The 12,385-nt window shown below is 49.6% G+C and overlaps 1 protein-coding gene across 1 annotated transcript in view; it reads right to left on the bottom strand.

The window, feature by feature from the left end:
• LOC121346485 (gamma-aminobutyric acid receptor subunit gamma-4) overlaps positions 1 to 12,385 on the bottom strand; it is a 33,266-nt gene that overhangs the window by 7,481 nt on the left and 13,400 nt on the right. Inside the window, exons 4-5 of the mRNA XM_041424346.1 lie at positions 1,778 to 1,998; positions 1,301 to 1,383 (exon numbers count right to left, since the gene is read on the bottom strand). Coding sequence (XP_041280280.1) covers positions 1,301 to 1,383; positions 1,778 to 1,998 — 304 coding nt within the window. The remainder of the gene's footprint in view (positions 1 to 1,300; positions 1,384 to 1,777; positions 1,999 to 12,385) is intronic.

Here is a 12,385-nt window from a genome sequence, read left to right as displayed (position 1 = left end):
GCTGGGAATGAGATATGGGTTGGTCCAAGAGGACTCTGTTGGTTTGAGGAAGAACTTGTTTGAGGGTGGCAAATGGAACAGTGTGCACAGGGGGTTTGTGGAGTCTCCCTCCCATGATTCCGGAGTCATAACTCTGGATTCAAAACCCCACCTGGCTGCATTCCTGTGTAACCTGCTCTAGGTGAAGCTGCCTGCCAGTGGGACTGTCCTAGAAGATCTCCAAAGGCCTCTTCCAGCCCTGACTCTCCTGTGATTCTGTGACTCCACCAGCCTGAAATCTTTAAGGATTTTAGCTCCCTGGGGCAGCTGGCACCTCATGAGGGCCATCCCAGCCATGAGTACACCGGGAATACAAAGCTGCCAGCATGGCTTTGGCTGCTCTGTGTGCTCCTCTCTTGCCCTGGGAGCTGATCTATGGAAAAGAAGGGGTGCACTCTCCATGGAGAAGAAAACCTGGTCCTGCAGGCTGCAGCACAGCTTCTCCTGCCTCTGGCTTTCTTGATAAAGAAACAAGCCTGCTGTTGAAGCTGGGAGCTGGGAGAAAGTCCCTTGGAGGAGGATGGAGTAAGAGCTTGGCAGCTAACTAACAGTGTGTTTCTAATTATCAAGCATGTACAGCATGCATCACTAATTAGCAAAGATGAGGGGTGGTGGGAGATGAAGGGATGAGATCTCCTCAGCATGCTGCCTCCTTCTGAAGCACCTCAGAGCTCTGAGCTGCATCTCTTCAGTGGCAGGGGAAGCAGGAGAACCCGAGCTCAGATGATTAAATCAGATTTCCCACCCACGCACGAGGACAGGGATCTCTTGGTGCAGAAAGGCTTGCTGCAAAATTACCAGAGGAGATGTGATAACATTAGAAGCCCTCCCTGCTGAAGAGTCTGGATGAGGAGTGACTGAGAGGTCTGAGTAACCCTCCTTTGGAGCAGAACGTTTCCAGACCTCACTCAGAGAGTGGTAGAAAGGGGAAAATGCAAGGCAGGATGGGTGCCATTTGTCCACCAAAATATATCTATGTTCTGTCTGGAGTGACCAGAAGGTCAGTGAAATAATCTCCTCCAACCATCCACCCAAATTAAGGAGAAACTCAGAGATGTTGTGAATCTGTCCCTGATGACCTCTGCCAGCCCAGGAGTGGGAGGATGCTTCAGACCATGAAAGGTAATGGGTCAGGAAGAAGGCCATAGAAATTAGGTGAAAAAATGTAGCTAAAAGGGAGGGTGGTTTCCCCAGAAAAGTATTACTCCACTGAGGTTTCTCTGCTCACTTCAAAAGCTATATTTGAAATATGTATACTCACAACTGGAAAAAACCAAAGGGCAGGAGTGAGTGTCCATTGGGAAATTCTGCAGCTGGAGCAGACATTCTGCCTCGATTGTCAGCCTGAGACAGGGGGAGAGAGAAAGAAAGAGATTTTGAGCTGGTGAAGATGGTTTGATTCCAACAACTAAGTGTGACAGAGGCATTCTCACTTCCTTGAGAACTAATTTGCTGAAGATCAGTCTGTTTGCAGGAACATTCCAAACCAAAAATATATGTTTGGATATTTTCAAGGTGAGGAAAAACATGTAAGTTTCACCTTCAAAAAGCCCTTCTGTTTAGTCAACTTTTCAGATCCATTTATGAAAGTGAGAAGTTATGGGAACAAACAGTCAAATGTTTATTAACGGCATAAAACAGCTGGACTGACCAAGACAACATTTAAAGGATTTTAGTTTAGGGAACCACTTGACCATCTCTTTGTTCCCGCCCCCCCAGCAGAGGCTGCTGGATGAACCTGAGAGTGTAGAGCACTTTTCCATCATTCCAGATGCGGAGGAGCTGGTTGGGAGTGGTTATCCAGTGGGAATCAGCCCGTTTGGAGTTCCTGAAGAAGGTGTCGGGGATCCAGATGCGGCTCACCATGTTGGTGTTCAGCGTCAGCGCCTTCAGGGTGCTGTTGAACCGCAGGCGCCGGTCGTACCACGTCTGGGCAAAGAAGATGTCAATGGTGTATTCCTGGGAAGGACAAAGAATGGGATGTTCTGAGAGGGATTCAGGCTATGCAGAGCCTGCTTCTCTGGTTTGCAGGCAGGCACAGCCAGAACATTTATTTTCTCAGTCTGGGAGCAGGTGTTGATGGCCTCTGACACCTTTCCAGGCTCACCAGTAGCTCACGGCCAGGACATCCGTGGCACAATCAGGAAGAGCCAAAGACTCTGTGTTTGCTGCTGGGCTGAGCCTGGCCCTTGCCTGGAAAACCAGGACCCATACAAACAAGACCTTGGGCTTCCTCTTGACAGACAACTCAATACTCCTTTTAAGCACAGGCATGAAGGGGCAGTGTGGATGTTGGCTGAATCCAGCCTTAAGTTCAGCTCCACCTTTCAATCACAGGAAGGGAAAGCTGCTCCCCAGCTGAACAGAGAAGGCAAGCAGGCAGCTCTTTCTGTTATTTATTGGGGCACAACCCAGACCTGTTCCACACACCTAATTTGTACAGAGGGCAATAGTAGTGCTGTGCATAAATCTAGTGACAATCCACCTCTTGCTACAGCACTTACACTGCAAAGGGTTCATATGAAAACTCAGAGCACTCTGGGTCCTTGGGTGGATACCCCTTGCTGGAGATTAGAAAAGAAAGCTGGGTCTGCATGGTCCCAGCTCTGGGTTAAAAAATCCTGAGACTTTCACTGACAGAAAAGAGATTTTCCACTATAATAAGGACCTCCAGTTTTGGTAAGAGAGTGTGTCCTAGCTCATGGATAACTGGCAGCTCTGAGAGGCAGCTCCTGCCTGGATTGGACTGGCAGTAGCCCACACCATTAGCCCACCACTCTGCTGCTCACTGCTGCAACTCAAGTTTGCTCCTTAAACTCTTTTTCAGCCTGCCTGAGAAGGTGCTAATTAATGCCATGCAGGAACAAGTCTGGCACTCAGCAGCTGTCTGAACCAGACCCCAGATCCAGTTCCACCAGCGCATGCTGCAGTCAGTCACCTGCTCCTGGTAGCTCCTGACGTGACTTTTGGTCCCTTTCTCTCCTGTTGAACCTGCACAACCCCCATTGCCTCCCTCTCTTTTGTGTGCAGAGCTGAAGAAAGTCTGACTTTGCCATCCCTCCCTCTCACTCTCCTCCTCCCGCTATTGATTTATCTCGGTGGAATTTTTATGACTGCAGCACATCCTCCCCGCGCTGCCCTCGCTGCTGGTTGAGAGCCGGCTCCTCCAGCCCTGCTGCTAAAATAGCTGCAGCACTCCCTCGGACAGCGTGTCCTGCGGGGGGCAGGCAGGGCAGGGCCCCACTCCATCCTCCTGCCCTGGCAGCCAACAGACACGAGTGATGGGTCCCCAGCACGTCCCTTGCACAGGAATGAGATGGTGAGGAAAGAGCTTTTGCCATCAGGCAGCCGAGTCACTCTCCAGGCTGATATTCCACCCTGGTTAGACCTGGTGATGCTCACCCTGGGGATCAGCAAAGGTGGCAGGGTCCTAAGGGATGTCCAAGTGGGGAGAATGGGGACAGGTGAAGCACGTCCAGAGGGGTGACTTTGTTTCCACAGTTCATTCAAAGCAGACATGAGCAGACATAGAGTTAAGGACAGCAGCAGCCCTCATGGCCAAGTGCACGGGCATGGCCACTGCCCAGACCCAGGGGGCTGGGAGAGCCCATCCCAGCACCTGAATGTGCTGGATCACACCGCGTACTGCTCGGATACAGGGTATGTGGTGATGGAGACGTAAAAATGTGAAATAAAAGTAGCACTGTCACAGCACTGGGGCCAAAATAGCACAATATTTGACATATTCTCCCCCATCACTGCACACCCTGTTTGAGTTCATGTGAGTTTACATAGCTCCTCCTAAGTAATATCTCTGGTGTAGGAGAAAGCCTACAACTGAACCAAAACTGCAGTGATAAATTCCTTTTAGATGTCACTATCAGTGTTTCACTCCCAACTGGAGGCACTGGTGACATCTCACTTCTGGGCTGGCTGCTCAGTTGTGTCCTGCCTTAAAGTTCAGCACTCAAGTCTAGGACAATCAACGCTAACACTTTGGAAGAGTGGAGGGTCAGCTATCCCAGGGGCTTAGCATTTGTTGTCAAGCCCAGATTTTCAGGAGGGATCAGCATCAAAGAGCTCCTCTTGTGCCATTCATAGCCAGCCTTTGCAAAAGGTGTGGTGCACAAGTCATTCAGCTCTTGTAAAAGATCTGAGCTGTTAATGTCACTGTCCTGTGGTTTGATCTCTTTTCAGTGGCTATTATTAGCACAGCTACTCACGAGGCAGAACTTAGTAGCTGAGCTGGCTCCCTTGCCTCTCTGTAGGGAGTCCATTGGGAAATTTTGGCATTTACAAATGTATTTTCTTTCAGAATTATCTGAGGCAAGATTTATACAAAAGTGCTCTGGCCTTTGGGAGGACTTTTACCCTTCCAAGTTCCTCCCCCATGCTGCAGAGTGAGTGAGCAGCTGTGTGGCTGAGCTGCCCACTGGGGCTAAACCACAGCAGCTCCTGAAGAATTCAGCACCCATTCCCATCAGGAACCCCCAGTGACGCTGAGGAACCTTGCATGGCTGGGGTTCTGCACTGATCAGCTGTGGGATGGTGCTCAGATGCTCTCTGGGCATTACTGAGATCCCACGTAGCTGTAGGCACCTGGCAAGGTGATTAAAAGAGGAGGTGCTTGGCCATGGGTTTCCTACCACTTTTAGAGGGGGGTAGGCACTACTGGAGGGGGATCTCAATATGAAACAGTCTGGGTTGTCTCCTGGAAATACCTCTTACTCTTCCTGACCTTGGGAGAGTCCACTGATCAAAGCTGAGTAGCTGGAGTTTGGCAGGATGAGCTCAGCCCCTAAAGCTCAGGGCACTGTTTCTTGATCTCCTGCACGCCTGTAGTTTTTCTCTGCCCCTGACACTCAGCCATCAGCAAGAGGCTTCTCAATGCCTCGATTTCCCCATGTGGAAAAGGGTTATTGTAAAATACGCCTCCACCATTACTGTACCATCTGCTGTGCAGCACATGGAGGTTGTTAACTTCTCTGTGAAGGCACAGGCATTTTTAGTGGTTTTAACAGAAGGAGCTAACAAAGTAAGGAGGAATTGCTTTAACAGTTTGGCCACACCATTTGGATCACACGTGGGGTAGCACACACATGTTGGCATGCATGCAATATTACATCAAATTTCAGTCATGAAATAATAAATCAAAGTCCCCATGAGGCAAACCCAGAGGGCTGCCTACCCTAAATACTGTCACATGAGTTTATGCTGTGCTGAGGGATGCCCTGCAGCGTGTCCTGTGCTGGCTGAGTGTGCTCCAGCCCAGCCTTTCAGCGTGCCCCTGCTAGCCCTTGGGCACTGCCATCACCTGGCAGTGCTGCACACCCCTGATCAGCCCCGGTTTTCCTCATGTGGGCAGCACAGATGCTGGTGGAAACACAGTTCCAGAGAATGGCTTGACCTGAAAACACTGAATGGAAAGAATGGTGTTCGGTAAAAGAACATTTGTGAGAAATAAAAGGATGGCGAGCTGATGGGGGTATTTCATATTGGAAGAAAAAAATAACAACAAAAAGATTTTATTGCGTTCTCAAAGCCTTTCAGTTTTCAAAAGCTATGACCTTGCTGTGTGAGAAGTAATTTCTAAGAGAACCCCAAGCATTTCAACTCCAAAAGAAAAGAGACTTGTTCAGGAGTCAGCCTGTCCCCAGCACAGGGAGCTGGCCTCGTGTGCTATCCTTGGGTCATCTCTGCTGCTCTGCCCTCACAGATGGGGAGTCAGCCCATACTCCCAGTCAGATTTGGCTCTAGGAGCTCTGCTCTGGACCAAGTTCCACCCTGGGTTCAGAGCAAATGTAATTTAGGGCTACTGAGTTTCAGAACAACAGCTTAAACTGACAGGGTTTGCATGACAAGATTTGAACAGTGTGTGTTTGCAGGTTACCTTACACACCAAATAAACACAGCTGGGCTCTGCCAAAGCATCCTTTCCAAATGGCTTTTATCAAGTTTGTGTGTTCAGTTCAGCTGACCCCTCTCAAGAGTGCAATCAGTGGGATCCAGAGGGGCTGGGACCCTGTGGCTCCTCTGTTCCATTTATGAGCTGCTTTTTCTGGGTTAAGAGCTCAGCTTTCTGCCAAATGCCAAAGAGAGGAGCAAAGCCATGAGACAAACATGTCATAGATGGCCTCCTGAATTAGGATAAAATGAAGTATTTAAAGGTGGTTTTTGCAACTTCACTTGTATTCAACAGCAACAAGAAAACCTCTGAACAGAGGGCTCAGAGACCTGGAAACACCTTCCTCAATTTTCCTCTGCTGGAGAGCTAGTTTAGTCTCTTCCAACTCAGAATACTCTGTGAAAAATCCTAAATAACAGCGGGGCTGAGAGATTAATCTCCTAGACAGTCACTTTCTAGCTTTCATTGTTTTGATATTTGTTTTTACTCATAGAGCTCCCTTCCCTCTTCCCCTCCAAGCAAATCCCTCGCTGCAGCCCAGCAAAGCAGGCTGCTTTCCTGGGAAGCAGGGACAGCACTTCAGGTGCTCTGACGTGAATGTGATGTGGCCACGCTGTCAATCATGCAGCCAAGCAAAGCAAATGTCACAGGCAAACTCTTAGGGATGCGGCACTTCAGGGAATTCTCAGAAGTTCTTTCTTGGAGGAGACCCAGGAATGGGGTGGTTTTTTTACAAGGGCTGGTAGGACACTCTGTGCTCACCATGTCCAGGCCTGCCCAGGTGAGCATTTTCATCTCCAGGACACCCCACACACCCTCCCAGCCTGCAAACATCTCAGACAAATCCTGGGTTGCACCACACATGTGTCTCCACATTCCAGGGAGATGGGATTCAACAATATTCAACAACATTCAACAATATTCAACACTTTCAACATTAGTAAAAAGTCTGGAGATGCCTTCAAGACTAATTAGACAACCCAAATAAGATAACTGTATTTTAGAATAATCTTGACATCTGAATGCACCCCTTCTTGTCCCCACAGCTGCTGGGCAGGATTGTTCTCCTGAGCAGGACATGTATGAGCACTCTGAGGGCAGCCAGCAGAGGGGACAGGTACCAACAGCACGTGCTGTGCCCAACACTGACCACTTCAGGGACTGGCTGGGCAGTGCCAGGCTTCTCCCAGTTCTCCCATTAGTAGTGTGGGACACCTCACTTGTGGCCACCTCCATGGCCCTGCTCTGGGTGAGATCTGTCTCTCCAACACAACACCAAAAGAATGCAAATATAAGTTTAATTCCACCTCCAAAGTCCTCTTCCCTCAAAATCAGACCCCAGAGAGATTTCTGGACATGAAGCTGGAGTGACTAGGGGAGCTCTCAAGGACAGCAGGAGCAGAGCTGTGATGATCTGTGTTCTCAAGGTGACACACTGAAGTTCCCATCTGTTTCACTTCTGCAGCAACACCAGCAGTGCTGTCCTTGCCTCAATGTCTTTCGCCTCTGTCCAGGGAATCTCAGTTGAAACAGAGTTCTTTTTATAATACAAACATGCTATTAAAAACCATCTCCATGTCCTGTGCTCGTGCCAGGAGCTGTCAAACAAGTCATGCTATAAATGCTGCTCTGTCGATTGCAAGCTCCCCCAGTCACGGCTTGCTCACCCCTGCAGCTGGCAGATGGGAACTGGACAGGGCTTTCAAAACTGTGCTGCCTTCTGAGAGCCCCATCTGCCTGGTCCCTGCACCTCTGCTCCTTCCTGCTGCCATGATGTGCAGGTGGGGACATCCAAAAGGCAGGTTTTACACTCCTGACAGCCAACCACCCCAAATCCTTTCTGCAGAGAGGTTCCCTCTGCCATCCCTTCCTGCCCTGCAGAGATGTTATCTCCTCCCATGCAGCCCCAGGATGCCCACTCCCCTTTCCACAGGGAGCCTCTCCCTGTGAGCCCGAGGGGCACAAGACCTACATGTGTGTGTTTTAGCATCTGTTCACAGCCATTACCCAGAGGACTGAGGAAAGTCCTTGAGGCGAGACATGACATCAGCCAGACTCTGCTCTGCAGAAGCACAAGTCTGTCTGCACTGTCCCTGATGAGGTTATTACTGAAAAGGCAGAGATGTGGACATGGGATGCTCTATGCAGATGGGGCAGAATTGATCACAGGGGAAGGTACTGAAATATTTCACTAAATATTATGCAAAGCACCTCAGGGAAGGAGCCACCTCCTTTTAGCTTGATTTTTTTCCTCCACTCTCAGGAGAGGACCTGCCCTGGGTGCAAATTCATGTGGAAGCACCTTCTGATGCAAATAAAGATGCAGCCCAGTTTCCACAATCTCTGGAAAATACCTGGGCAGAGCAAAGCTAGGGTTGTCCAAAGTCTTCTCTTCATGTCACACCTCACTGCTAAATGCTTAACTGCCCCCTACAATGTTGAAGAAGAAGAAGAAGAAAGCAGGTGGGGAAAGAGAGAGGTGAGGATGGAAGCACATAGGATAATTAGAGGAGAATATTTTACACTTTGGGCAGGTGCTCTTGTTCGTCTGTCCTTCTGGCTCATGAGGTGTTTGAGGAGACAAAAGGAAATTTCCTTGGGAAGGGCTGGAAGACAAACCCTCTCACTGCATACAATTAACTCCCCGGGACTGCTCCCCCAGAACAGCTTGACAAGATTCAGATGAGAAGCTGGAATTTCTTTAATTGCATTTCCCATTCCCATGCCACCCACTGTGACTAAAATGAAACACTGGGATGGGCAGTGCAACACTGGCCAGGACTGGGGGAGCAGCTGCTGCAGCCCTGCTCTGTGAGAACCACTCACTACCAGCAAGCACAGAGCCCTGCCAAACCTCCTCTGCTGGCAGCACGTTGAGAGGGTGGAGGATCCAGCAGAGCCCAGAAGTGGGCTGAGAAAGCACAGTGCACCCAGGTCCCATGCCACCCATGCTATGGAAATGCCTGCACTGACCAGGAGAAAAACCACCTGTATAAATCTCTAATTCTCACCCTCAAAGTAAAAAAAGGACATTCAAAACATCTGAGAAAGTTCTTGTTTCACAAAAGGGGAGCAGTTTGTGCTCTCTGCAGAGATCCTCGCTCCTGACCCTGTTCTCTCCCGGCCGCAGGTGAAGGAGATGGGAACAGTGTACTCTGCTTCACCAACTCTTTCAAGGAAATCTGTTTCATGTTGTCTCTCATGCCCCCTTGCTGTGCTTACCACCTCTCTCTTCCTGCCCTGCCAGCTCCTTGATATTCCTTCTCTCTGCCTCATTTTGTTTTTCCTTTTGCAGTTCTTTTCAAGGCTCCACACAATCACAGCCCAGCCCTAATGAGATTTCAAGGGAGCACCAGGCTGTGGAAAGCAGCTGGGAGAAACTAATCAGGTGACAAAAAAAGAACAATTTCTCTCTGCCTCCCTTGTTGGGTACTGGGAGGGCAAAGCAGCAGGAGTGCAGTTGCAGAAGGGTTACCAGGCCAGCTGGTTCCCCTCTCCAGGCACACATCCACACTTCAGGCCAAGTGGGGAGGCCATCTGGCAGTCAGGTCACCAGCCCTGGGCAGGCAGGACCTGCTGAGCTCTGCTCCTGAGGGCTGCTCACTTCCCATGGCACCTGCTGGGTGCAAACCACTCTCCTCAGAAACGAGGGATCGATATTCCCAGCCTTTTTTTCCAGCTCCCAACTGTTTTGTACAGTCTCTGCCTCCTGTAGGTGACTCCTTTGAGACTCAACCACTTGACCTTCCCCAGCTCTCCTCAATGACTTCAGAACATCTTTGGGAAGTGGTGAAAAAGGTAAAGGCTTGGTTTTCTACACAGTGGTGTAAGAAATACTCTGGCAGATCTTGTATATCCCAGAATCATACACAGAAAGAAACTGAACAATCTGGGATCTTTGGCTTAGTCCAAAGTTCACAGGAGCTGGACAGCAGATCTTTAACTGCTCTTTACCAAATTCCAGCACCTGGACTTGGCTTTGGCTTTTTGTGAGAGCAGCAATACTGAGGTATTTTCATCTTGGTGATCCAGAGAGAGGAACCAGGGTCCACTGTGCCTTCTCACAAGGTATGGAGTCATGTGAGAGACTAAGGCTGCAGTCCCTGGACATGCCAGGTCATGGAAGGAAATGGTTTATCTTGAATGTTACAGGTCTCTCTGCCTTCAGCTTTTCAAGAACCAATGAAGATCACCCACTTATCATCTTAACTTCACCCCTATGGCTGTAGGAACAACCAACCCATCTCCCTGAAGCTTTCCCACTCCTGTGCCCTGCTGCTCTGCTTCCTCTCCTTGCCTCTACAACGCTACTGAGGTGGCTCTGGGTGACTGTGGAGGAGAATGACAGACTAAAGGCCACAGTCTGCTGTGGGAGGCATCACAGGTGGCAAATTTGGAGGGAGAGAGAAGCTGATTGAGGGGAACTGTCAGAAACAAAGCTTCCACCATTTGGAGAATCCCCACTCTGACCTCCGCTGTTCCCCAGCCACATGGAGACAAGGTGTTCCCCCGCCCACACTCCCAAGTGTTTTGGTTCACACCTCCCACGGGCATCTGCCTGGGGGGAGCCTTTACCACCACCTGCAATTCCCCTGTTGAACAAAGCTGATCAGATGGTTGGAGCCATTCCTGGCCAACTGCAGGTCAGGGAACAAACACACAAATCCTCACCATGAAGTCCTCTGCAGTGGAGATGGACACACAAGGCTTATGCCAGGGTCCCCAGCCAGCATGCCCCTTTATTCCCCCACCCACAGTGCTCCAGGCAGCCAGCAGGATCCCTCTGAGGCTTTGGAAAGCTGGGAATTGGGAGCTGGTGGGGCAGGCAGCAGCACTGGTGTGAAATGGCTGCAGTGTCCCCCTGCCCACTCACTGGCCACATCTCACCAGGCTGGAGCCACAGAGACACCAAGGCAATTGGAAAAGATGTGAGGAGAAGCAAAGCCCCAGGAAGGCTTCCTGCTTCCAGTTTGTACCACGGGCAATTAAACCCTTCCTGTGCATGGAGATGGGATGCAATAATCGGAATATTCTTCTGTTAGCACCGAGGCATGAAGAGGTCCTTGAAGCATATTGATTGTGGTCACCCACAACCACTGAATTCTGAGAAATGGTCTCCATTTTGTGACACATTTATAGCAGGCAGATTTCACAACAGCCTTTTAAGGGAAATGGTAGGATGGCTTCATCTGGGAATGCAGAAAATAAATAGAACTGATTTCTACTGGAAAAAAAAAAAAAAAAGGTGTTTTGCTCAAAATAAATTAAAATTGTCAAACCCTAAAATGAATTATCTCAACCTTATAATTTCATTCAAAAACTTCTTTTTCTTCAGTAAGCTAACAAAATATTTTGTTTTACCCTTATCTAGTTGATGCACTTCACGTTGATGTTTATTTCCAAATACTCATTTTCTTGCTTTACTTATGCAGGACAGAATTTATCACCATATGAAGAGCAAATCAAAACAATCTGATGAAACTAAATGTAAATGTTTTGATTGTCCCTGAACCCATTTCTCCTCGGAAATGCTGAAGAATTCTGGCTATTTGTCCCAAGTGGGAGGGAAGAATGAGCCTATCTCTCCTATGATGCTGCTGTTTGCCACAGGCCAGAAACCTTGGCCTCAAACCCTGGCCTCTGACCAGCTCTTGGGCTTGATTCTCACACACCTGAAATATCCCACCCTCTCCTGCAGAGACATCTAAGGCCTTCAGTTCAGATAAATCAACTCTGCCTAAAAATCATTCAAACCAGTGAGTGACAACTATTGGTACAGCTCAGAGTCTATATATCTGTCAAATCTGACACAGCAGCGCTCTCCCTTTCACTTGGAAGAATCAATTTAATGAGGGGCAGAGCACAGATCAGTAGCTGGATCACACACAGGCCTCCTGCCCTGTCCATGAGCACAGCCTGGGGGCCTGCAGGGCAGCTCCTTTGGGTGACTGGGGTGGAAGCAGTGCTTTGCATCCCCTCCAGTGCAGAGGGCAAAGCTGCGTGCCCACCATGCAGCAATGCAGCCTCTGCATCACAGCAGAGCCTCTTTGAATGGCCTGCCAAGCTGAGAGCCAGCAGCCAGGGTGGCCAGGGCAGGGACATCCCTCCAGCCTGGGCCAGACCCCAGCAAGGACAAGGTCACTGGAGAAGTGTCCCTGTGGCCCTCTAACAAGCAGGAAGCCCTGTTGCTGGCAGAAACCTCTGGAAAGGGGAACTGCGTGCAGCTGCTGTGACCCCAGACTGTAGGAAAGGTTTTCTGTGGGTAAGGGAGAGGAATTAATGCTCTCAGGGCAGGTACAGCGAGCACAGCAGCTCCTTGGGAAGCACCCACTGGTGCATCCTTCCCAGGCTGCCTGGCAAGGTTCAGGGCGAACAAATCCCTTCTGCATTCAGCCCAGCTGAAGAAACGCGAGTTTTCTCCAAAGGCTGGCACGAAATGAA

Source organism: Onychostruthus taczanowskii, unplaced genomic scaffold (assembly GCF_017590055.1).
Source record: "Onychostruthus taczanowskii isolate IOZ18803 unplaced genomic scaffold, ASM1759005v1 scaffold81, whole genome shotgun sequence".
NCBI classification, from domain to species: Eukaryota; Metazoa; Chordata; class Aves; order Passeriformes; family Passeridae; genus Onychostruthus; species Onychostruthus taczanowskii.
The sequence above is the reverse complement of the archived record's forward strand: the minus strand, read 5'-3'. Positions and strand labels throughout refer to the sequence as shown.